Here is a 26,077-nt window from a genome sequence, read left to right as displayed (position 1 = left end):
AGGTATACACTCCCTTTAAAAGCATCTCAATAAATATTGGTTTTCAAAATTTTGTTTTTAGATCCAACAAAAACTAATCAAATAAGCGATCACTCCAAACAATCTTCACAAAATTGTTAATAAATAACAGCAAATCCAAACAACCTGATAGAATTAAATCTCTTCAAGGTTAAACCATGGTTAAAGGCAGTGGACACTATTGGTAGTTTCTGAAAATAATTATTATCATAAAACCTTTCTTGGTTACAAGTAATGGGGAGAGGTTGATAGTATAAAACATTGTGATAAACGGCTCTCTCTGAAGTGCCATAGTTTTCGAAAAAAGATGTAATTTTCCACGAATTTGATTTTGAGACCTCAAGTTTAGAACTTGAGGTCTCAAAATCAACCATCCAAATGCACACAACTTCATGTGAGAAGGGTTATTTTTCTTTCATTATTATCTCGCAACTTCGATGACCGATTGAGCTCAAATTTTCACAGGTTTGTTATGTTTTGCATATGTTGAGATACACCAACTGTGAAGGCTAGTCTTTGACATTAACCAATAGTGTCCATTGCTTTAAACCATAAATGACATTGCAATGACTTTTAGACTCTCCACCAAGAGGTAGGGGCCCTTATTTAATAGCTCCCTCAGTGGTGTGTCCACCCATAGAGAAAGGACCACAATCCACCTAATACCCACTACCTACTCCCAATCGTCTTAAATCATCTTCAACATCTCATTTCAACATTCCATCAAATTAAAAGGGAGTTGGAGATGTAATAGAAAGTGATGCAACTGAACTTTAATAGGTTAGAATGAAAGGTAATTCTTGGATTTATTTCGAATAAGATTACAGTTACATTCATATGTAAAAAATTAAACAAATAAAAAACAAAAACATCGCTGACCTGTAGGCCATTAACACCAAGTAACCAGGCCCTAATAATAACAAATATTCAAAACATTGAGATCTAGTACCCTGACTAAACAATCAGCAATATGCTTCTCGGTCATCGACATGTTCCACAGTTTTACTCACATACCTTAAACAAACTGCTTCATTCCTAATACCATCCTGCACTTATCACCATCTATACTCACGCACGCACCACTGTTTAGATTGTCAACGTTTAAGCAGGGCATCAGTTAACCCACATTTTGTTGAATGTAAAACTGAATCAACAACCAAGCAAAGTTTCAAGAGAACTTCAACTGCGAGAGATAAGTTTTGACCTGAACTCCCGAACAAAAGTCCATTGCCATTATTTCACAGGGGTTCCACAAATAAAGATATGTCAGCTCGTGTTAGTGAGTGGGAAATTTGTGGCAGAATATGTAATTTGGTTTGCAGCAGTCAGTCTGTGTTTATATGAGCATAACAACTCTCTATGAAATGATGCATGGCAGTTTTAATACATCACATGCTTATAGGTAGAGAGTGGTCAGGTACATAAATTAGGGATCAAGGCAAAAAATTACTAAACATACGGGTTCTGCTTCAATCAAGGCCAGCTGGGTGGGTCATCTAAAAAATGTATATCTGAATTTTTTCAGTTTTGTGGTTTACCTAAAAAATTAAGATGAACACAAACATCATCCTGGAGTTACTTTTCTACTTCTTGTATGTCATATTTGTTAAAAAAAGTCTTTATCCAGTTTATCATTCACAAACTGCATCTTTTCTCCAGATTAAAACAATTATTTCCCTACTTTTGCAACAAACTGTTTATTGATCAAAATATTGAAAATATGTGACTGGTACAAAATCTCAGTCGTGATACTGCACAGAGGCTATGGAGGAATTTGGCTTCATGCCCTCTAGTCATAATTGCCTTAGTGCCCTTCGAAACATGTAGTAGACATTTACATTACCCTCGTGATGCACTTTACCAAGGAAAAACTGACTTGCCTTTGAACTGCAGTTATTTTCCTGCACCACAGTTTGATTTAACTTATTGGACTTTGATTTTGAGAGGATTCTAGCAAACAAAATTAGCAGGGTTGGAAGAACGCAGTAAAAAACCAAAACATAAACAAAGAAGAATCAATGTTCTCCACAGAGTTTACACACAGGTTATTGCAGGTTGTACTCACTGTGTGGAAGACACTGCGCACCTACTGAAATGAACTACAAACACTTGGCATCATCTAAGACACTTACCCTATCAAGACATGACTCCTTGAATCAAACGCACCACAAGTATACTCCATTCCTTTAATTAATCAACGACCCCTTCCACCAAGACAAAAATACTCAAAATGGCTGCCCTAGCGTACATCTTGAAGTGGTGTACCTATGCATACTACTAAGCCAGTTACCTCACTCCCGGGCAGCAACAGCAACAGAACTAAGTACATGCACAGGAAATTCAATCTCCTATTGATGCTATACTGGCCTCTAAAGGGAATGCCAGCACAAAGCTCTAGTCACGCTCCCTGCATGGTCAAAGACGCATGGGTGTTATGTGAGTGTTGGGAGATTTCTATTTACTGTATTTGATAAAGTTGTACCTTTTGGGTAAACATGTTGAGAATTTCTATCGACCCCTCCATCAAGAAGACCCAAGAGAAGATAAAGTATTTAGATTCCAAAGTCTATTTATCGACAGGAATTGGGACACAAGTTGAAGGTTTGTTGACAAACACTTAGAATCTAACTTTGCTGCTTTAAACTTTGCTGCCCAGCAGAGGGGTTTGTTTTACTGAAGTGCCAAACATCTTTCATTAACACTTTTTTTTTTACTGCACTTTCTCAAACATTTATACAAAATATAGTGTTTTGAATGTTGGTTTAGCTGTTCACTTCTATTCATGTCCATGTTGTGTTGTAATTTAGCCTTCGAGAAAGACTCTGACTTTCTGGCCACCAACAAAAAATAACATTAATCAACTAAATAAGTTACCCAACTTCCAAAGTCTAAAGAACTAAAACAAAAATCACAATACAAAATGGAATAAAATTGTACACTTTTAGCTAGTCCCCTAAAGCGTGGGGGGGGGGGGGAGAGTGGATAGAGAAAAAAGGATGAAACCCATGTAAATAATTACTCACATAAACGCAGCACGACAGAAATCCTAGCCAGTGAGACTTGGTGGCAAAAACTGCCCGTATTTTAGTTATTTTGTAATCATCTAGAATTTTAAGTGTAAAAAGACCTTGTGCATACACACACAATCAAAATAAATCATCTACAAAGGCCTAAACCAACCAGATCGGTATTCCAAAAGAACACTATTTGAGAAAAATAACAATGAAAGTGAAAGGGTCAAACCAGATTTTGTGTTCACTATTGATTACTTGTAACGCCTTGCTTGAGCCAACACTGACACTTATTGTTCCACTGAAATGTGTGGTTTGAGAATTAAAATGGTACGCGAGTGTTATGTTGCAACAAATACGGATTTGAAAGTGACCCCGAGGGTGGTACTTGAGAAGTAATGAGTGATAAGTAAAAAAATTGTAAATGTCATGGGTGAATGAGCCATCTCTCCAAATTGCATCTTGATGGATGGATTAATTTCTATCTAAAATGACATGCTTACAATCCCCTTCAATCAAATGTTTTGTTTTGCTTCTTGAAGGCAGTGGACACTATTGGTAATTACTCAAAATAATTATTATCATAAAACCTTTCTTGGTGACGAGTAATGGGGAGAGGTTGATAGTATAAAATATTGTCAGAAACAGCTCCCTCTGAAGTGACATAGTTGGCGAGAAAGAAGTAATTTTCCACAAATTTGATTTCGAGACCTCAGATTTAGAACTTGAGGTCTCGAAATCAACCATCTAAACGCACACAACTTCGTGTGGCAAGGGTGTTTTTTCTTTCATTATAATCTCGCAAGTTCGATGATCGATTGAGCTCAAATTTTCACAGGTTTGTTATTTTATGCATATGTTGAGAATCACCAACTGTGAAGGCTAGTCTTTGACAATTACCACTGCCTTTAAAAGATCCACCTAAAAGATAAAAATGTCTATTCTTTTTTATTAAGGAAATAAATTTTTAAATAACTACTATCATTAATGGGGGAAAAAATCAATCTGGTTGAAAGAACTTTTAAAATGTCTGTTTGCAAAAAAGAAAACGAGTGATAAATAAAAAAAAACAATAAGAGGTAGTTTAAGCCTTTCTACCCTGAAGTTAAAAAAAAAAATGTTTGAAACGCAATTTCCTTCCCCACCCCCCTAGAAAAATAGTTAAGATGAAACGTTTCAGAGCCAATTTGTATTGAACACTAATGGTTGAAACTCCGAATAGGTGCTCTGACTATGAGACTATTTATTAAAAAAACACACTTATTTTTCAAATTTTGGCCTGAAAGCTTACTAATTATGAAGTTTATACTAGAATCATTTCTTTCTGTTAAGTTTTTCCCTCTGAATTGAGGGAAGTACATTTCATGTGAACAGTGTCAGTGTGCACAAAACTCAAGTAAATGTATTATAAGTAAACAATTTGGAAACCCAGAGTTTAAATTTCCAGCAAACTTTGATGCCCTTTCTATTAAATCCTGGCTAAACCTCCACCATTTTAAAGTTTCAAGATCTACAGTAAAGCCCACGGTAAATTGGATATCAAATACCACCCATACCAGTGAACTGAACCTTGACAATACAAACTGAGTCCACTGTCGACTGGACAATGAATGGTCCCAACCCAGTCATGGCTGAGAAAATAGTTCAGCATAGTGGAATTTTATCAAAGCAGAATGACAATTTAGTAATTGGAAGTTTGAGGATGGATATTTGTTAGTCAGTTTGATAACCTCTTCGTATACGAGAAAATCACCTCAAACACATCCAAAGAGAATGAATACATACATATTTTAACTTTTTATATTTTTGTATAGATGGTTTTCCGAACGAGGGAACTGGGCAAAGCTCTCTCGTATTCAAACAATAATTTAATGCCTAAGATTTTCAGTAGCACAAATCAAGAAATGATATTCAGTAACTAGTCGACAATCCCTACAAATCATTGTGTAATCAAGGGCTAAACCCTGAAATCCAATATGTCACAATTGATACTTTCAAAGTCGCAACTTGTAAAAAAGTATCCGGCCTGAAACCTCACAGAGGCAAGTGGCCCCATGCCCCTTGGTGCCCCTTGTAATGACCAGCAGAAAGATCTAAGTCTCACATAAAAACTTCTTAAATTCTCCCAAACATACATGAGCATCTATACAATTAACACCTCACACAAATATTCCTAAAGGGCAAGAATATTTGAATGACTGTAAAAAAAATAATTAAACATTACATCTTCTTCTAAAACTAAAACTAAAAAACACATATAAATCCAGCTCACCTCAGTTAACTTTAACAGCAGATCTTCAATGCTGTGCTCTCCATTCTGTGCAATTTTCACCTCCATCTGCGTCAGCCAATCACAAAACTCCTTGTATCTCTCCGTGAACACTAACCACTCACTAAGCCTGTCTGTAATTAGGCGACGGCGTTGCCGGGTCTGATGGTGGATCTCATCCCACTGTTTAGTGAGTAGCGCGATGCGCTCACTCAGAACAGCCATGTCATCCGGACTGACAGTCGGCTGAAGGTCGCACTCATGCTGTCTGAGTTTATCCAACTTACTACTCGTAGTGTCGAACGAGTTCTCAATCTCTTTACATTTCTCTAATCCCTTTTGGAGCTCTTCGTAATCCTGGGGTAGAGGTTCATTCAGGACCTTACGGTTCGTTCGCAACCAACAGTGCATCTCGTCCATCAGCTGATCGCTGTCTTCCCACTCACCAATGATTCCTTCAAGATATTGAGTGTTCTTCCGCAGACCGGTGGTGACTTGGTGCCAGTTCTTCTGCACGCTGGTGAGTTCTGATTTGAGTTGTTCGGCAGCTGGACGGGCTGAGTTTCTCAGGAGGGATTTACCGGCATCGTTCAATGAGAGGTAGTGTGTTTCTTGGAACTCAACTGACTTCAAAGTACCCTTTAAAATCAAGAAAATAATGCACTGATATTAAATAAACAGTTTTTGTGCAGCTCCGACAGCCCCAATTATTTCGCGCATAAAACAAATTAAATGTATCATGAGCACCACAAAACGAATTACAACTTTTTTTCTTTTTTTCCCATTCCCTTTTGGTAAGCAACCTTTTCCTATGGAGAAAACCCTAATCCGATACTATGTATTGCTACACAATGTGATACCATTACTGCATCTTATTCAACAAACTGCAGCTAGTCAGTATAAACACACACTAATTAACCTTAAAACAAATTAAAATTAATACTAATATTTTTATTCTTTTGGTCAAACTGTCTCTACACTTCTGTTAGCTTTGAAAAAAAGTGTGAAATCAAAATTACAAATGAGTTATCATTGTTTCCCGACGGTCTACTGGCCGCAGACCGGTGGGGCAGCAGTGTAAATCTGACAGGGCTGGTGCATCTCATGGTTAAGCAGCCCCATGAATATTGGCCCCAGGTATTTAAAAGTAGATTCTTAATTGAAGCTTCAATGTCAAAGATAAGGAAGTAAATGGTGAGATTACCTTTGCCTGGTCAGCAAGGCTCCTGATTCTCTGGAGTGGAGCGGTCGTGATCTCGTATGTTCTTACTTCTTCTTCTATCTCGTCTAACCATTCTTGCATCTTATTCAACATCTGATGATATGACTGCCACTCTCTACCAAACAAATCACGTTCAAACTCAGTTAATCAATCAATCATATTCAGGCAACCATACAAACTTTGGCGGTTCATATAAACCAAATGGCATTTTAAAAAAATGTGTAAATTAGTCTTAGATGCTCTATTTCCTATATTTGTAGCAAAGATGTTTTTAAATGGTTTCTGTCACTAAATAACACAAAAACCTCAAGTAAGTATGAATTCTGGCTTTTCGCTACATTTGTCCAAAAAAAATATTATTAACGCACAATTATTTGAAACTTATTTGTAAATGGTTTCGGTCATTAAATAACACAATTTTTTTTAAAATAATAATAATAATAATAAATTCTGGAGCATGTGAACGTCATTTATTAAGTTAAAATCTTCTGTTCAAAGTTTCTTTTTTATCTTTTCGTATACACCCAATAATATATTTTATCCCCGATGCAAAAGTTCCATCTATTAAAACTTCAATTTGTCTTTAGAAACTGGCTTTTTATGACGACAATCAGAGAAACTTTACCTGATGTTTTTCTCAATATCGTCTTTCTTAACGGCGGTCCTTCGGATCACACTCTGCCACTGCTCACTCAGCTGATCCAGTTGATGTTTGAACTCCTCCGGGTCATCCAGGTCTCCTTCCTGTACCATCCGCTGACCGTCGTTGATGATCGAGAACAAGATTTGCTGACGGTTGAAGATATCAGATTCAAACAGCTGTGGACAAGATTAATATGCGTCAATAAATGATTGTTTTCATAGCGAGAATGTCCACATAAAACAAGATGATAGCTTAGAACAGAAAACAAATCAATTTATTAACTCACAGTATTATAAATCGGTTGGTGGCATCTTTTTATTTTGTCTTCTTCTTTTTGCGCCAAATTATTTGACAAAATATAAAAGCGTTCATTGGTGAGTAATTAGATATCCAAACTTTGAGCAATGTTCTGCTATGGGTTGAGAACCCAATGAACATTTCAGGCAATTGACCACAGCCCATTTGTTGGTCAATTGCTTTATCCCTCTGCTGCCACTTCCCATGTTGTTTCGTAACCTTTGGTGTGATCCCTGCTATACTGCAGTAAAACAGCCTCTAACCGGGTCTCCCGAACAAAGATATTGACAAAATAGGGAGACCGCCAACATAAGAGCTACATAGCTCAGATTGTAGAGCGCTAGCAGGTTAATCCAAAGGTCATAGGTTTAAATCTCATTTTAATCAATTTTGTCTTTGTTCAACTCCAAATTAGCTTTATTTATACACATATTTTCTTGAGAGCAATGTATTCCTACCTCGTAAACCTTTTGTTGATCTTGCAGCTCCGAGAAGCTTCCTGCAATCACCACAGCCAGGTTCTTCTCTGTCTCCTCGATGAAGTTACTCCATGAGGTGCACTTCTGGGCAAAGCTCTGCTGTTGGAGCAGCACTCCTTGAAGACGACGGAACTTCTCACAAACCCGCCCAAAGAGGGCGTTCCATTTGTTGTTGACGAGGCAGAGGTCTGCCGCGTTATGACGGTTGAGACTTAGCCGGTAACCCATCTCATTCAATGAGTTGAGCTCCGACTGGCGCCCACTGAATGCAACCATCGACTCCTGCAAGAAGAAATCAAAGATTAACCAATTTTAAAGGTATACTTTTAAACAAACTTATAATCATGTAGTTTAAACTAATTTCTAAGCCTTGACAGAAATATTTTTTCCGGGAACACATTTGATTTGTGAAAGTTAAAACAGGTTAAGCGATTTGTTTCGTTCTCAAGCAAAGTATTGCCTTTTGGTGTTAATTTGAACACACATTCTGAGAAACGTTTCATGCAGAAACGTTTCTCATATTATTTTCAATGCCTCTCTGTAAACCCACATTTCTTTGAAGATAATTGTTTCTCAAAGTGTCACACATTATCAACAGCTGCAGTGCTTCTTACCAAGTAAGTTGTCATAGTCATCATTTTACCAAATATATACTCTTCTTTTCTATCTTTGTAAATAATTAGATTTATTTGAAAATAATAATGAATCTCAAAACATGTGGAAAAATTGCTGCATCAGCCCCTCCCATTGAAACAGAACCCATAGAAGAATCCTGTTTGTAGTTTATTTTGTGCATCTGCTTTGAGGCAATTTCTACACCTCAATTTTATCTGTACAGCATATTTCACAGACAGTAAGCACGCAGACGACAGATCGCAGCAGTCTCTCACCTTAAGTTGCGTCATGCGATCTCGAATGGACTTCTCATCTGAGGACTGATTTGGATCATCCATATTGATAACATCAGTGGTATCTTCAAGCCAGACAAGCATCTTCTGTGTCCTCTCTCTGAACTGCTTCTGCATCTTCAGATCTGCCTCTTGCATCTTGATGAAACGTCGGAGCGACTTGCAGAGGCTCTCTTGTTTCTGTGTACCGGAGGAAATATTTGTTGTCAAGATTGCTTAACCAGTGTGGAAAAGATGTTGACAGCCATTTAAAATATGCCATGATGATCTAGCTTATGTACTAGACCGTATTCCGCAGTGCAGCACATAAAATACACAACAAGCAATAACGGAGAAAGATATAATTCAAAGATACAAATTATAAAGTGAACATTGTACAATGTATATTGCACACAAAGCCGAAATTTTTACTTAAAAAAATGGTGCACTTTGTTAGCGCACAAAATAAAAGGAAAACCACACAATGTCAAGGAATATTTGTATGTTTCATTATATTCTAAACCACAAGGGAAACTGACTGGGTAAAATTTACCCAGTCAGTTTCCCTTGTGGTTTATATTGATATCTGAAGAAAAAAATCCCCTGAAGGTGATCCCCTGGCTGCCGTTTCCCAGGTTGTATCGTAATTTGGGTGTGATCCCTGGCTACACGGCAGTTAACGGTTGTATGGCTTCTGACTGGCCCCCCCCGAACAAAGATATTGACAAAATAGGGACACCGCCAATATAGGGCTAGATAGCTCAGTTGGTAGAGCGCCCTGCACATTAATCTGGAGGTCGTTGGTTCGAATCCCACTCTAGTCAATTCTTTGTTCACCCCCAAAAATCATTATATTCTAACCATATCAATTTCAAAACACTTTCATAGCCCAAAGTGCAAAAGCGCAGACAGCAACCAATCAAAAATCTAACCTTCCACTTTTCTATTTCTGTTTAGAGAATCTAAGTTTACTGTGAAGTGCTTTGATCTTATTAAAGGCACAATAAAAATACCCATTATTATTTATTTATTGTTATGTCCCTATAATTTAAGCAGAACGCTGTCTTACCAGGGAGAGTACTCGTCTTCTTGAGGAGATGTTATTGGCTGTGGTTCCATCCATATGTCTAGTCAGCTGATCTACCAGGTTACGTAACGTCTCAATCTCATGATAAGATGACAACTCCTCAAGCAGTTTCTGTTTATCAGTAAAGCAGGTTAGAAGAATGATATTTTTATTAAGTTTTTTTTAAAACAAAAATGCAACTCTTGGTAAGGGGCTATAAGAAGAAAACATTAAAGATGAAAATAACTCAGGGGAGCTGAAGATAGAAATTTATGTTCCTCTTAAAACAGTCTTCATTATAAGATGGAGGAAAACATGCAACAGGCAAGGAGCTCCAAAGAGATGCAGTACATGGAATAAAGTTGTTGGAGTGGCTCTTCGTTCAACATCTCAGCAAAGCAAGACAGTATGGGTGAGAAGAAGCAGAAGGCCTGGTTTCATGCTAAAACACCCTGATAAAGAGGAACCAGGTCAGACACACTGGAGGCACATTTACTGTTTATGATGCCTCCTTGACAGGTTATTCAAATTGACAGTCTAGCTTCAACCGCCTGTTCCTTTATCAATCGGTTACAGAAAAACTTGCTAGTTATTACAAGGTTTTCATATCAATTACGCATCAGAGAAAAGTAGAGATGACTGTACCCTGCATGTCAGTAGTTGCCCCTCCCTCTCTGTCACTGTGTCTGTCGCTATGTCTGACATTGGATCTATCACTGTGTCTGACTCATCTGGAATGGTCATTGCATCTTCACACTCTATCTCTTTTCCACCGAGCCAGGACTGAATGCCATCATGCTTTTCCTCAAACTGTTGCCATAGTAACCATGATTTCTCAAACAGGAGAACGGTGTCTGTGAGTTGGTAGTCCACGGTGTTCCATCTACATTGGAAGGAGGGTGATATGGAAATTAGAGGTGTATCTAAAACAAATGTAATAAATAATGTATAAAATACTTGCTCACAAATCTGAGATACTTTTTTTAAAACACACATTTCAAATTAGCCACTGAAGTCTTGTGCAATATAATTTAAAAGTTCAGTACCAAAACTCAAGACAATGCGCCAAAATTCACAAACTTACTTGTGCATTCATAGTGTCTAAGCTTTATGGATTTTATAACTCTAAACAGCTTTGTATAACTGTCAAAAAATATTGAGTGCTTTGAGTACCTGTTGATCAAGGGCTATATAGAAGCTGTATAAATAGCAGCATTACATTTTGACCAAATTAGTACTGTTTCTTGAAATGTGTAAAACAACACACAATCTTAAGCTTATGTTATGTTGGTTCCAGCTCCATGACTTATACAAATCTAAACATGCCCAGAGTTCTTTAATTTAACAGATCAGAGAGACATCAAATGAAAAAAGAATCCAAATACATGTAAAACAAGACAAAAAATTCACTGGCGATTTGAACTCACCTTGTTGTCATATCATTGACCGTCCGATCCAAGGCTTCACACACTGATGGTTTACATACACTCCCAAGATTGTCGGCTAGCTTGCATAGATTGATCAGCTGTACTTGATGACTCTTAAACTCAGCTTGCAGTTCCTGCATAGAGTACAAACCGTTGAATTATTTAACATTACTAAGACAGGCAGTCGAAGATCTTTCAAAAATCTGGAAATCAGACCACCATGGGATGGCCGACGCCCGAAAGGACAAATCTTCCAAAACAATTGAAAACACTTCAAGTATTAATGGTGGAAGTAATACACTCAGCAAATCACAATGTGGCATGTTAAAACTTTGACACATGACACTAAAAGGAAACTGGAGAAATCATTTCATATTTTGAAGAAGTTTGGTTATAAAGATGAATGTAAACAAAACTTATCTTCAAGTACGCGCTAATCCACCAATCAGAATTGCAGAATGGAGTGGTGATAAAAACCTATATTGCACGGCTAATATCACTACCTGCATCTTGTGTGTTCTCTGTCACGCGCCAAGTTTGCTTGAAGATAAATACATTATCACACGCCCGCTCATGGAAATACGGAAAAAATAGCGCATCTGCGTCCTATATCCAACTCGGCCTTCGGCCTCGTTGGATATAGGACGCAGAAGCGCTATATTTTTCCGTATTCCACGAGCTTATTAACTTATAAGACAGTTCTGAAATTGCAGAAAAAGTTGCACGGCAAACAGAAACGAGAACATTTGATCAGTGTATGACAATGATCAAACTAACTCCTTCACACCCAAACTTGACAGAGTAATTCTTGAATACAATTCTTTGAATAAGAGATAAAACTGGGCAAACAAAAGGTAACCTTGCAAACCTTATATTGATGTAATTCCTGCAATGGGATGTATTTTAACAGAAAAGATGGAGATAAAAATAACATATGATGAAAGACGCAACAGTATTACTTTAACAATATTTCTGAAGTAATTAACTACGTTAGAAACTCACTGGATAAATTCAAATAAAATATTTATGGGTGAACAAAAACAATTTGAAAGGAATGTGTTTTGAACCGCAACTTCTCAACAATATTGGTAAGTAATTAAGTTCATCACAAACTATGCAAGTGTAGTGTATAACAAATAATAATGTGGGGGAAAAAACAAAATCTATGGATTTTTTTCCAGCTCTCACCTTGAATTTGTTCAGCTGGAATTCAAGCGAGTCAACCGTGCCTGTTGCCATGCCAACCCGACTGACTGAATACTCTGCTTTGCCGAGGCAGTTGGATACATTATGTAGGCACTCATGGTACATCCTCCACTGCTCCAGGGAGGTGATTAGAAGACCTCGGAGGGTCATGAGGAGGGTCTTGAGGTCGGCTTGAGATTGCTCGAGATCTTTGGTTGTTTGAAGGACGGTTTCTCTTGTTGTTAGGGTCAGGCCGGCTTGTTTGATTCGTTTGATGTCGGATCCTTTGGTTTCGATGGAATCTTCTATGGTCTGGAAAATACAAGGAGATTTAAAAGCGAGGTGAAGGCCATGTTGTTATTCCATTCAAAATGTAACCTCATCGCAAAAAACAAATATTCTAAACCTTTTGTTTCTACACTGACTTATACTTTTCATACATCAAATTTTCACAATGAATTATTTTTTAAGTTTAAAATTTGTTTAAAAATGAGATATCACCTAACATTACAAGGCCGGACGAGCACAAATGTTGGTTGACCGGGATTCGAACCCACACTCTGCTGCTGACAACACCAGACTGCTTGGCAAGGGCACCCAAAATTGATTTCAAAGCTTTTCGCTTTGTTGTATTTAAATAAATAAAAAAAATTCAAGAAAAAAATGGCGTCCTGCTCTACAAACTTTAGGTGGTAACATCATTTACTTGGCACAACTTAACAAACTTAAGGTGGTAACCATTACTTACTTGGCACATCTTAACAGCTTGTTGAACGCTTGTCTCATGTCCAACTTTCCCCTCGTACTTCTTGAGTTTCTCCTCCTGCTTCTCAAACCATGTCTCGAGTTCCTTGACGAGTCTCTCGTACTCCAGCCAGTCCTTCATCAGGAATTCTAGATGTTTGACTTCCTCGGAGATGGTCACATTGAGGGTCTGCCAGCGTTTGTTCATCGTCCCAAGACGCTCGGCAAAGTCCGTCTTGTCTTCTCGCTTGGATTCTAGGTCTTGGCTCATGTGGAGGATGGATTGGTTGACAAACTCTTTGGTCAAAAGTTTGGTTGTAAGGTCGATCTTATAACCCTGAAATATTAAAGAAGAACCCATGTGTTAGTAAAACAAGATTTAACTTAAAAAACCCCCAAAGTTTTAGCGTCAAAGTGTTGGGAGGAGTAAACAAATTCTATACAAGACTTTCACACAGCAAAGGAAATTTTGCACCAAATGGCCGTATTCATGAATTTGTCGAATGTCAATAATAGTTTTGGTAGCACTCCACACTAACACTAAAAATAGAAGCTCAATTTTGTGACGCCACCAAGGTACACAGATCTCAGACCGCATCTCAAATTCCCCTGATGTAGGTGCCAGTAGAACATCCAAGCCATTATAAGTGTGTTTTTTTTTCTAGTGTGATTTTTCAGATTTTTTCCAAAGAGCAATAAAAGATTTAATCACAATTTTCCTGATTTTTCCAAAGGGCTATAGCATTGAAAACCAGACTTTAATTGGAAAAATATCATGCCTGTGTACTGGCAGTGATCCAGTGAGTGGTGGATTTTCTATTATCCACGTATTTTGAGCAAAGTGACACCAAAAGTGACGTTGCCTAAATCATTGTCTTCTGTATTTTTGGAAAATTACAAACTTAATGTCAGTAACTGACACAGACACCAAGATGAGCCCTTACCCTGTAGACATGTCTCATTGCATCTACTTCAGCTGAGCTGCAGAACGTTTCACCCTTATGACTGTCTAAGACTCTCTCCAAGGCATCCATCCACATCATCAGCTCATTCAAAGCTTGTCTCGATGGTAGCAGATCCATCTAGTGACAATCACACAACAATAATAATCGTCAAATAGAAAAAAGGAATTAGCTGTTGCAAACTGTTTACCAACCAAAAGGACCTATATAAATGCAAAACCTAAAAAAGGGCTTGATGTTTTAGCAAAGCCTTTCTCAAAAGCTAATAATCAAATAGTTACACAAGCTGAGAATTACGATTCCTTCAACCTTATTTTTTTAATACTTTGTTTATTGTAACTTCAATTACACACAACATAGAAGACAGTTTTACCTTTCCCAACAAACACATTATGTGCCGTCCAAAATGTTGGTATGTCATTAAGCTTTTTCACAAGACTTTTTATGACACATTTATATATTCTAAAGCCTTTGGCTTTACATGTACTTCCCATCTTTCGTTAAGTGTCTTGCTTAAGGACACAAGTCTCAAGATAGACCAGCACTCAAACCCACTCTCTGTTGTTCAGAAACGCCCAGTGCGCAAGACAACTCAGCCTCGACACGTCAAAATAAAACCGGTAAAACAGGAACAAACTTTTTGCAAACTCCACTGACCTGAAGTTGATGTAGCTCCTCCTGCACATGAGGCAACTCATTCTGTAATTCGCTCCATTGGCTGTCAATCAAACATAGCTTCTCTGTGATTGGCTGTGTGTTTAACTTCTTGACTTTTATCAGCTGTTGGCCATGGTTGCAGATTGACTCCTTGACTGCAGTGTGGCGCTCCACGTCCTTACGGAACAACTGTGTTGACACAACAAAGATTTAATGTAGCATTTTGTTTTAATATGAGACATGCTTTAGATAGGCTAGTTTGAATAGCAATAATTTTGGCTGATGCTTCAATAAATGTAACCATTTCATGAAAAGTATTCCATGAGCGGAGCAAGTTCAGCTGCTAAATAGTAAATGAGAATTTAGAACATGAAGTAAGAAAATGGTTCATCCAATGTTGAACTACCTGGAGCAAATTTCATAGAGCTTATCGGTCGATTTTGTGCTTACTACGCGAGTTTCCTTTGCATAACCCGGCTAAGGTCCGACGTTTACAAAAGTGCTCTGTTTGCGCTGATACTATGGCAGGTCTGGAAACAAACCATGGCACCCAAACTAATTGCCGGAGTGCCCTAGAGATGCTTTTCCTGAGGTGCCCTTTGAAAAATTCATATACAAATTTTAATTTTCCTCATCGAAGTGCCCCTTACCGGAGAAAAATTGCTCTGCCCCATGAAATTCAAGGCCTGCTTTGAATCCTCTTCAGTTATTTTTTAAACAGTGCAATTTTTTTAAGAGTTGTTAATTAAAAAAAAAATCTCATCCTTACCATGAACTTGTCCAACTGTGCAACGATGGGTCCCACTTCATGGAGTTCCTGATTAGGTTTGCTCCACGCCATGAGTTCCTTAGAAGCTTTCTTCAGCCACGGCAGGAATCCTGCAGACTCCTCCAGGAAGGCCTTCCACTCTGCCAGGAGGCTGTTCAACATCGCCAACTCCTGGCTGATCTTAGCCTGGACAGATGCCCACTTCTCGGACAGGTCCAGGAGTTGATTTTCCAGTTTGACCGAGGTGACGTTCTTAAGGAGGGATTGGCCGCGGTTAAGTACTTGATGTAAGGTGGGTTTACGGTCACTCAGAAGGTTTGTCATGGCCTGTAAGAGGATAAAATAGAAACAGAACATTAATCAGGGGCTAGCTTGATTTAAAAGAACAATACAAAATATGGAGTAGTTGCACGGGAGGGAAGGCAATTTATTTGAAAGGGTAGTAAGCATAATTTTCACTCCAAATAAGTTCCGAAATTAGCACTTTTTTAAAAACTTCTTTTTTTTGGGGGGGGGGGGGGGGTGAATTGGAAAACAAGGTAGCCGCTTTCCATCCACACAATGGTTCATGATCAAAGGATAACAAGTTTTCTGGATTGCCAAAGTGAAATGTCTCTGACACCAACAGGAAATAGAAAAACCACAAAAGCAATAAATAACCAAATGGCATTGAGCAAAATGTCAAGCTGTCAGTTCAATTTGATTCTTACGCATCAACAAATACAACATAAAAGGTTTGTTTAGAGTCGGTGAACAGTGATGTAAAGTTAATAACAGGTACAGCCTCGCTAAAGCAATGTGGTACACTAAATATTTGAATTGAAGTGAAATTGACTAATTCTAAGTCATTCTATCACAAGAAAGATTAAAATACATTATTTACTACAGAGAACCCTCAGTAAGCATAAGGTTCTGTAATTTGCAGATCCTATCTTCATTGTGTCACCCATTTGTTGGGCAACATCTGTGGTTAGACTAGCCCTAGTTTTAGGGTTGGACGCAAGCCAAAAAAGGCTAGCCATATCTGTCATTGACTGTTGGGGTGGGTGACCTATATGCAAATTGCACTTTGTGAACATTTGACCAATCAGGTTGCAATTTGGTTAAATATCTCAGAAGTTGGTTGACTCATTTCAGTTCAGCTTTCATTTAGGTTAACATTTCTTGGGGGTTATCTGAGAATAAGCTGGGCCAAAGAGCTTCTTAAGCAGCAAATATTGCTTAACAAGTGTCTGCTAAGGAAAAATATGCAGGATACCAGTTACAAACTGAACTTGTGACATGGTATTTTGGCTGGTAGCCTTAGTTTGGTAAGCATTCTTTGTTTTGCTTAGCTTCTTTTTATGCTCAAGCACATGTAGCTCTATGTAATTGGGCCCTGTTGTTGTTGCTCTCTCACCTGGTACTTGTGAATGCCTTTCTGCACACTCTCCTGTGTAGCGTCGTCAATACTGCTTGGAAGCTGAGCCTCAACGTGCCCCAGCCAGCCTTTCAATTCCTCGATACTCTTCTCTAATTGACCCCAGTCAGTCACTAGTCTCTCTAGCATCTGACCTCTAACTGTGGCCTTGGCCTGGATGGCATGGCTGCGCTGGTCAAGGAGTGACCGCTGGCTGGTGAAGAGCTCTTGGGTGTAGGGATCAGCTTTCTGGGCGATGGATTCGATAGTGAGGTGGTGGGTGCCTAGATCACTGAAGAACTCCTGTGCAAATAGAAAAACAGTGACAGCTCATTAGACCGCTGGTATACAATGCCAATAGCCCAAAACAGTGCCCTCTTTGAGCTCAATAAAGATATGTCATTGGCTGCGAGTTGTCCAATTTCATAAAGGGGTTGAGCAGAAAATATCACTTGAAAGATTTCTTTGCTGAGCAAAAATTGTGTGGGGCACTAGTCAGGACACTGCAAACTGTAATGTTTGGCTGGTAACCTGTTTCTGCTAAGCAATACTTTTCTGTGCTTAGCAAGTTTTTGTGCTAATTATCGCCTATATGAAACTGGGCCCAAGTCATATCGATATAAAGTATGATTATGGCCATAACTGTTTTGCTATTATTTAAATAAAATGTGCAACACTAATTACTACAGTTAAGAAAACCGCTATGGCTCAGGAAAACAAATTCAAAAAAATCAAATCTAAATAAATAAGTCCAGATTGACAATAGTATCATTAAAAGCTGACCTTGTGTTTCTCTAGTTGTTCTCTCAGGTTACGTGCATCGGTGGCAATGACTTCATCTTGACTCAGCTTCTGCTCTGCCGTGTCCAAGAACTCCATGTAGTCTTGAATTATTTTGTGGTATTGCTCCTGGAAAGTTAAACAAATCACACTTTGGTTAATGTTTTTTTATTTTAACTGTTTAAATGGATTGAAGAATTTGAAATGAGTTCAGTCAATTCTATCAAACTGTCAAACAGCTACGTAACAATAAGAAAAATATTTCCTAGATACGATATAGTTTTGTTTTTCTTTTATACTTGTTTAGAAACTCTGAGCCAAAGTGGGCCATGTGATTGGCCAATCAGAACTTTTCTTTTAACAGCCTTCAGACTGATTCTAAATTTTATTCTGTTCATTGACCTTGTTAATGTCCGTTAGACTATTGAACATTTGCTCCTTAAATATATAAACAAATAAATCATGGGCAAAATGTACGTGTTTGATTAGCGGAAATCAGTGTGGCACCGTCTCAGGCAATACACATTTACATGGAGTTTTTGCTGATAACCTACTTTGCAGAGAAAAGTTTGTTAAGTGTTAATCAAATGTTGCATACTTTAAAGCACATAAACCACATTTGTAATTGTGAAAGACCAGTAACCTCACTTTGTTTGACCCGACATGTACTCAAATAACAAATCGGTGAAAATTCAAGCTCAATATGTCAAGATAGTGAAAGAAAACTTTAAAATTTTCCTGTTTTCAAATTCGAAGAGAGTTAAACAATAAGTTTTGGTCTGGCAAGATCAAAACTAATGCATGTAGTTTTACTCCCTACTTAATAACTATAGCATTTCAGGCAAAAACTATGTATATCTCTGTTCAATCTTTATCAATGTTGCTTGTCAGCAGCTGTAATAAAGTAGATTCCAGTTTGAACTGCTACCATACCTGACGATGACTAGAGCAAGCTAGTCGAAACGTTGAGACCAATTCAGAACTGACTCCGCGGCAGTACAGGTAATTACGATCCTATAAGCTAAAGTAGTAGTCCAAGTCTATTTTCTATACCATCCGCCCTGGTAATAGTTAAAAAGCAGGACAGTTCTTTTCAGAACTGAGAAGTCTCCGGAACCCCCGATTATCTACTCCGCGGCAATAGAATAAAGCAAGACAGCTCTCTAAGAACAAACTCTACCTGGCAAGTAGATACACACATGGTGTTACCGCAAACCAAAAATACATACCTGAAGTACTTTAGCTTTGTTAAGATGTCTCCTCCTAACGCCAGCTTGTCGATACAAGTCCTCCCATCCGGCCTGTAGCATGCTGACTTCATTCCCAACAGCTGGAGTCTGGGGGTCAGCGTTCAGCAACTGATCTCCCTTCTCGACGACCTCTCGTAACTTCATCTCATTCTGCTGGATTTCACTTTCAAGATTCTGCAGTAAAAATTTGTTTACAAAGTTCTAATTTTTTGCAGTTACAAAATACTGAACAGACCAGACTAACAGCCACAATGCACTTTCAAGCAGAAATTACTACACTTTGCAGATTTATATATTATTTTCAGCAAAAAATATGTTGTTAAAAAAGGCAGTTTAACAGACTTGTCCTATTGTTGGAACAAAAACAATGTTTCATAAAGCCTTTAAAGGGTATACTACAGACAATGTATTGTGTTCCATGACGATAATGGCGAGTTCAATTATAGGTTCTAAAGGGTTTCATTTGTCTTTCAAAACAATGCATGTATTTTTGTGTGCTCCCCCTTCCTTGCAGCAGGGTAAATTGTCTCCATGCTTGATGTTAAAAAACAAAGTATTAAAACTCCCTGAACTGAGCTCATTAAACCAGCTGTGTTGTTAAAGGCACTGGACACTATTGGTATTTGCTCAAAATAATTATTAACATAAAAAACTTTCTTGGTAACGAGTGATGGGGAGAGGTTGATAGTATAAAACATTATGAGAAACAGCTCCCTCTAAAGTAATGTAGTTTCTGAGAAAGAAGTAATTTTCCACGAATTTGATTTCGAGACCTCAGATTTAGAATTTGAGGTCTCCAAATCAAGCATCTGAAAGCACACAACTTCGTGTGACAAGGGTGTTTTTTCTTTCATTACTATCTCGCAACTTTGACGACCGATTGAGCTCAAATTTTTACAGGTTTGTTATTTTGTGCATATGTTGAGATGCACCAACTGTGAAGACTAGTCTTTGACAGTTACCAATAGTGTCCAGTGTCTTTAATAGCAATCTCATTTCACTAATAATCAAGAAGCATAAAGAAATAGTTAAAACTATTTCATATAATTTAAAGTTTCTTTTAAACCCAAAATCAAATTTAAATTTAAACTGTCAGTAATCCATATTTCCTGTATTAAGCTTCTTCTCACTATGCTCTGCAACAAATGATTTGAAAGGCGTGCAGAAACTCTGATGTAAATGCTAAACCTATGCTTTTTAGCTTAGAAGTATGACAACACTTTGAACGAGAAAATAGTACTAGCTATTGCAAATTGCTTACCAACCAAAAAATAGTTAATGGCCTGACGTTTCGACCCTAGTAGAGTCTTTCTATTTCTCTGCTAGGGTGGCGAAATCAGACCATTAACTATTTTTTAAAGAAAGACTCTGCTAGGGTCGAAACATTAGGCCACTTACTATTTTTTTTTTTTTTTCTTCTTTTTTTTTACTCTGCTAGGTTCGCAATGTTATATCATTAACTATTTTTTGCAAAAGAATCTGCTAGAGTCATGTCAGGTCATTACCTATTTTTTGCAAAACTTTGACTGCTCTTCTAAATGCAAAGAATGAGTGGATGTAATATGCTGTATGGCCAAGAAGGCAATGTACACGTAATGTGTCTTCTACAGCTAGTACAAGAGTGGCGCATGAAAAAGAAACCTAAGCACTGGTTTCGCCCAAGGGTTGAGAAAGTTTCCGGAATGGACATTAGGGAAACTAATAAATGCAAAGGGACTGTGCGCCATTTATACTCGTCAATTCCATGTTTTCAGGTAACTTATGAAAGATACAGGCCTCCACACAGTAACACAAGTAATGTGTAAATCATGCACAATGACACTTTGTTTTAAAAGGGCACTACAATACTGGCAATCAGAATACTGCGTTGTCCTTACAAAACTTGGGTAAATAAAAGAAATTTAGGTACTTTGAGAAACTCTTACGCCGATTTAACATCATTTGCAAGATAAGAGGAATAACTGATGTGGATCAGTGATCCCTCAAGTTCTGAAAGTTCTGAATGTGGGTTTGAACCCTGGTCGGTAATGACACCTGTGTCCTTGAGCAAGGCACTTTATCATAATGGCTTCTCTCCGACCAGTATCGATGAGAGCTTAGGTAATCTGCGATGGACTGGCATCCTGTCCAGAGGGAATCTAATTTTTCTCAGTTGTTTAATGCCAATGAAACCAGATTAAAACCTGACCTTATGAGCCTTATTGGCTCGGGACAGACTTTAATTTTCCTTTTTTTGTTTTGTTGAAAATCTTTTTAATTTGAAAAACTATAGATCTGTTTATAAACATCATTCAATGTGTGCATGCCCTTTAACACTTCACCATCAAATTTCATTATAACTTTGAGGCATAGGAGAGGGGTATGGTGTATATAAACACAAAGTACTGGGCAGACACTAAAAGACACGCAAGACTTAAACTTTACAAGCGTGCATAACAAGGTTTCTACACATCAAGAAAACCTTATAAAAAGGATTAGTCCCTAACAATATAAACCCTTCCCAAAGCCCCAAAGTAAACCAAATGTTAGTTAAACCCAATACTCAAAAAATAAAAAACAGGCATTGGGGACATCCACGTTCAGATAACGTACACTATCGTACGCATGGCAAGCATTTCAGAAAAAGAAGCAGAAGTATTGGCTAGCTAATCTACAGATTGATTTGAAACTAGAGAACAAGTTAGAATTTATACCTTGATCTGTTGCTGTTGTAGCTGTCATTCAACAAAGGAAGAAGGTTATTCAGTATGAGCAGATGGTGGTTATATTATCATGATTTAAAAACTCTATGATGTACAAGCTAGAACTTTTAATACTCCTTGGTTTTTATTGTAACCAGTGACATCAAAGTGACCCAGAGCCAGTCCTCTCCAACTTATGAGAATTACCCTAGGTTCATACTTCCTGCGAATCCAAAGCGAATTAAGCGCACAAATTTGCAAAACCAAACTCAACTCTACGTACTCTTCACTTTAATTATTGATAAAACTATAGCAGTTCTGAAAAGAGAAGATAAATCAAGGCACTTGAGTATGACAATATTGCCTTTCCTGCAGCTAAGAGAAAAAGAGGATGTTAGTGTGGCTCATATTTCACAAGGCGATGTGGGTAGAACAGCAGAGGGTGCTATAATTGTGAAATTCTTAGGAAATTACCTGCTAGCATAGAGATTTAGGCAAACATAGTATTTGTTCAACAGGTAAGTAAGTGATGTAGCCATTTTAAATACGACGATACCAATCCCAGAGTAGAAGAATCAATGTGATCTCCATGATTACATATTGATGAGCCATGAAAATAAATGACACCATATGAGTCCATCAGCACATTTCTTGTGAAGCAAAATATCAACAACATTTATACCCATGTGAAGAGAGTGCAAAGGGAAATTGGTGAAAGGGTTTATTTTACCTGGTTTTGGTTGATCTTGTCTTCTAGTGACAGCGTACTCTCAGACTCTTCTTGGTTGTTCAGCTTCTTCTTTGCGTCACCCAACCAGCCCTGGAAGACCTGAACCTCATCCTGACAAAAATAAAAGCATGACGGGGAAAAAAAAGGGGAGAATACTGTCATTACTTAAAGGCATTTTACATGACTGGTAGAGCTGACAAAGTAGTTGCAGATAGTTTTCATTTTTTGTGCGATCAACTTTATATATAAAAATAACAAACTGTAAAAATTGGGGCATGGAATTGACATAATGTGAGATATTGTGTAACTTGGGGCGGTCAGGTCGACGTAGTGGTATCTTTTCTTGCCTTCCACCTCTAGGACCCCGGTTAAAATCCTGCTGGGGGCACTATGTGGATTGGATTTTCAATCCCTGCCTGGCTGTGTTGGTTTTCCCTGGAATAATGCTACTTGGTTTTTCCTACCACATCTAAAACTGTCACTTCTCTCCATTTGGTTCTTTGCTAGTATAGAGATTATGTTTGCTTTTCTGAGAATCCTTGGTTTCACAGCCTGAAAAAATGAACTGAACTTTCAAGACTCTATGCACTATTGGGTCCTTCTCCCCATGCAATCACAAACACCCCCTACCTGGAATGCTTTCTGTCTCCTATTCTTCTCCATGAGTTCTTGCTCTCTCTGCTGGGCTTCAGTCTCCAGTGTTGACATACGTGAGTTGAGGTCACCCAGGGCCTGCCGGATCAACTGCTTACTCTGCTCGTTGGTTTCCAACATGACGGCTTGGCAAGAGTCGTTCATGACCTCTAGCTGGTCCTGGAACGAGTGGATCTCTTCTTGAAGGTTCTGTTCATGAGGGGGAAAAAATAGGCTGGTAAATGGCTTTACCTACAAATGATCTGTGGTGAAAGGCTTTTGGATCAACTGCAAATATATTTAGGCCCGATTTTATAGAGCTGCCTAAGTACATAAAGTAGCTCAGGACAAAAACAATTTATGTGTACAAGCTTTAGGTAACAAGCAAACAAAAAACCGTGTCAAGTGTACTATTTGTGACAGGTATCCTGCTTATTTTTGCTTTGCAGAAATTTTCTACTTAAGCAGCTCTAAGAAATTGTACCCTGGACTAAGGGGTGCTCAGACCTTGCGCTTAAAAGGACACATTGCCTTGGATCAGTCGAGTTGGTCTATGAAGCCCACAGAGCTAGTTAAGAAGTAGCGTTTACTAGCTCGTAGGAGTTTTTATGAGACATTGTTCACTGAGCTAGGCGTAGGGCAAGCTCTGGGTGTTTGTCAAAGAACTGTGTAAAATGGGGTTTCTGGTCATCTGGGGATCCTTACCGCATGTTCAGCTAGCTGAGTCTCTGTATCTTTCTGCCAATTGGAGGAGAAGAGTTTGAGTTGCATGTTGTCCAGCCAACCAGAGACTCTCTGAAGGGCAGTCTGATACGTTGACTGGAACTCATACGCTTGCTCTAGTCTCGTCTGCTTGTCTTCAACCTGAAATAAAACAAGATAATGGAAATGTTTTTTTTTTATTATAGATTTCTTTAACTACTTTTCATTTCATGGAGGAAGATATTAATGAATTTGAGAAAACTGTTACCAAAAGCTTCTTGAAATCTGTATTAGAGGGTTAAGGTGGAAATGCCATCATTTTAACACACCTTCTTAACTGAAATTTCAATCAATCTATTTTATTGTGATCAATAAATATTGTTTCATAATTCAAAGAATTTGTAGAAAATGTTTTGCCTCCAGGACACATTTAATTAGTGTAAAGAAAGTTAACAAATCTTTGCATTTTTCTATTGTGATTTTTTTTTTCAATAATTGCTGTAAATAATCAGTAAGATTAATTAATCTAATACAATACTCCAAGCTTTTCTTATTTTCATCAAGTACAAAATACAACAACAACAACAACACATAATATTGTTCCTCTTCATTGTATCAACATAATCAATTTGTATCCGAGGTCTTTGCACTTTGAACAATGGGTTATTGACATAGACGCATGCAGCTAACATGCATGATTTCATCCTTGCATTTTCAGGAGATATACCAGAGAGACATTTCTCCACAGTGACTAGATGACCTTGACCTAAAAGGGGCTGACAATGCGGCGACGACCAAACAACAAAATTAGCATTTGGCTTTTCCCTCTGCATTTGTTTGGATACATAAAAACAAACAAGCAAAAAGTGGGCTTTCTTTCTATGCTTAATGGCAGAGTGAACCTTTGGTTTTTGGAGCCATTCTATTGTTTTAATCTTGTATGAATGTAGATGCATACAATAAAACTAACATGTGAAAATTTACTTTTTAAAGCTGGTCAATTTTTTGAGATATCGCAAAAACCCCCAAAAAACAAGAGTAGAACAAATATTCCGTAATTGGAACACACAATCTGAGTAGACAGTACCGCTAGATTCAAATTTGGATGCATAATAAAAAACCGATTTCTTTTTACATAACCACAATTCTCTGAAGTGAAATGTTTCTCGACATGCATTGTAGATGTTCTATCCAAAGCTACAATGTACTGTAGGATTCTAACCAAACCTTTTTATTGCCATACATTTTTAGAGTGACTACCAAAACGTGTACCTTCCCTTAAAACTGATTGTGAATCTTCCTTTTAAGCATTTTGGTGATTTGTAAAGAGGGCAATATGCAACAAAAAATTGATTTTTAATGGTGTTTTTAAGAGTAACCACAACATGTTATGATTGATTTCAAGCATGCGGTATGAATGTCAAGGTTCTGCACTTACTTCAACTGCATCAATGATCACATTCAGGTACTACATTCATTCCGGATGAAAATAATGTTTAGAATGGAACTTTTAATGGAATTTTGAATCACAGATTTGTGCAGGTGTGTGTATAACATAATAAACTCAATAACAATATCCATAGCAATACCGGAAATATGCTGTAAAGACGGAAAGTATCAATATGATTTGATTCAATAGCATTCTGGCGTCAAACCTAATAGCGTAAATAAAAAAATTCCCATTTGTAAAGTGATATGAATATTTTGCAAATAATGTATTCAACCACATGCGAGCCGTATCAAATTACAAATGATTCTGGTTTGCAATAATGTATGTAGCTATTACAGAAATCGCTGCCAAAGTGCATTTTGTCAATATTTCAGGACAGCCTTGACCATTGGCATAACCAGGGTGTCCAAGCTATTTAGCATAGAAAAGATGATTTTATGTTAAGTCAAGTATCGCTCATCATAAAGTATCATTATTGCATCTACCATAAAAAATCTCATCAATCAAAATAGGCATTGTTGTTTTAACCAATGAAAAGCCAGCCATCTGGCGAGAAACTGTTTGTTTGACATAAAAATAGAACGAAACATGTTGTCATTACTTCTTACAATCATAATGCTCATTATGATATCACATATAAAGTTTAAGGACATGACTTGAATATACAACATGTTATCGCTATTTCTCATTAAGCCATCATACTTATTATGATATAGCGACAATGGCTTTAAGAATATAATTACAAATTTGTTAAGTGCGTATCTGTGACCAAACATATTCCGAGCACTGGAAAAGAAACCAACAATTTTAAATCAT

The 26,077-nt window shown here is 37.7% G+C and overlaps 1 protein-coding gene across 11 annotated transcripts in view; it reads right to left on the bottom strand.

Annotated features, from left to right (window-relative positions):
* Window positions 1–26,077, bottom strand: part of LOC139936758 (uncharacterized) — a 204,797-nt gene that overhangs the window by 29,694 nt on the left and 149,026 nt on the right. For 9 of the 11 annotated variants that reach the window (XR_011786055.1, XR_011786053.1, XM_071931687.1 and 6 more), the window contains 20 exons: window positions 23,815–23,973; window positions 23,107–23,319; window positions 22,477–22,587; window positions 21,759–21,779; window positions 19,045–19,239; window positions 17,819–17,944; window positions 17,036–17,338; window positions 15,637–15,963; window positions 14,868–15,056; window positions 14,193–14,330; window positions 13,253–13,585; window positions 12,508–12,816; window positions 11,320–11,453; window positions 10,538–10,775; window positions 9,896–10,024; window positions 8,830–9,027; window positions 7,919–8,221; window positions 7,146–7,339; window positions 6,503–6,635; window positions 5,302–5,937 (listed from right to left, as the gene is read on the bottom strand). Coding sequence is in view for 9 of the 11 variants with exons in the window: in XM_071931687.1 (XP_071787788.1) it covers window positions 5,302–5,937; window positions 6,503–6,635; window positions 7,146–7,339; window positions 7,919–8,221; window positions 8,830–9,027; window positions 9,896–10,024; window positions 10,538–10,775; window positions 11,320–11,453; window positions 12,508–12,816; window positions 13,253–13,585; window positions 14,193–14,330; window positions 14,868–15,056; window positions 15,637–15,963; window positions 17,036–17,338; window positions 17,819–17,944; window positions 19,045–19,239; window positions 21,759–21,779; window positions 22,477–22,587; window positions 23,107–23,319; window positions 23,815–23,973 (4,389 nt within the window). In the remaining 2 variants the exon portion in view is untranslated. The remainder of the gene's footprint in view (window positions 1–5,301; window positions 5,938–6,502; window positions 6,636–7,145; window positions 7,340–7,918; window positions 8,222–8,829; window positions 9,028–9,895; window positions 10,025–10,537; window positions 10,776–11,319; window positions 11,454–12,507; window positions 12,817–13,252; window positions 13,586–14,192; window positions 14,331–14,867; window positions 15,057–15,636; window positions 15,964–17,035; window positions 17,339–17,818; window positions 17,945–19,044; window positions 19,240–21,758; window positions 21,780–22,476; window positions 22,588–23,106; window positions 23,320–23,814; window positions 23,974–26,077) is intronic. The other 2 variants (XM_071931794.1, XM_071931883.1) reach the window with 1 other exon arrangement.

This window comes from Asterias amurensis, chromosome 1 (assembly GCF_032118995.1).
Source record: "Asterias amurensis chromosome 1, ASM3211899v1".
Taxonomy (NCBI): domain Eukaryota; kingdom Metazoa; phylum Echinodermata; class Asteroidea; order Forcipulatida; family Asteriidae; genus Asterias; species Asterias amurensis.
The sequence above is the reverse complement of the archived record's forward strand: the minus strand, read 5'-3'. Positions and strand labels throughout refer to the sequence as shown.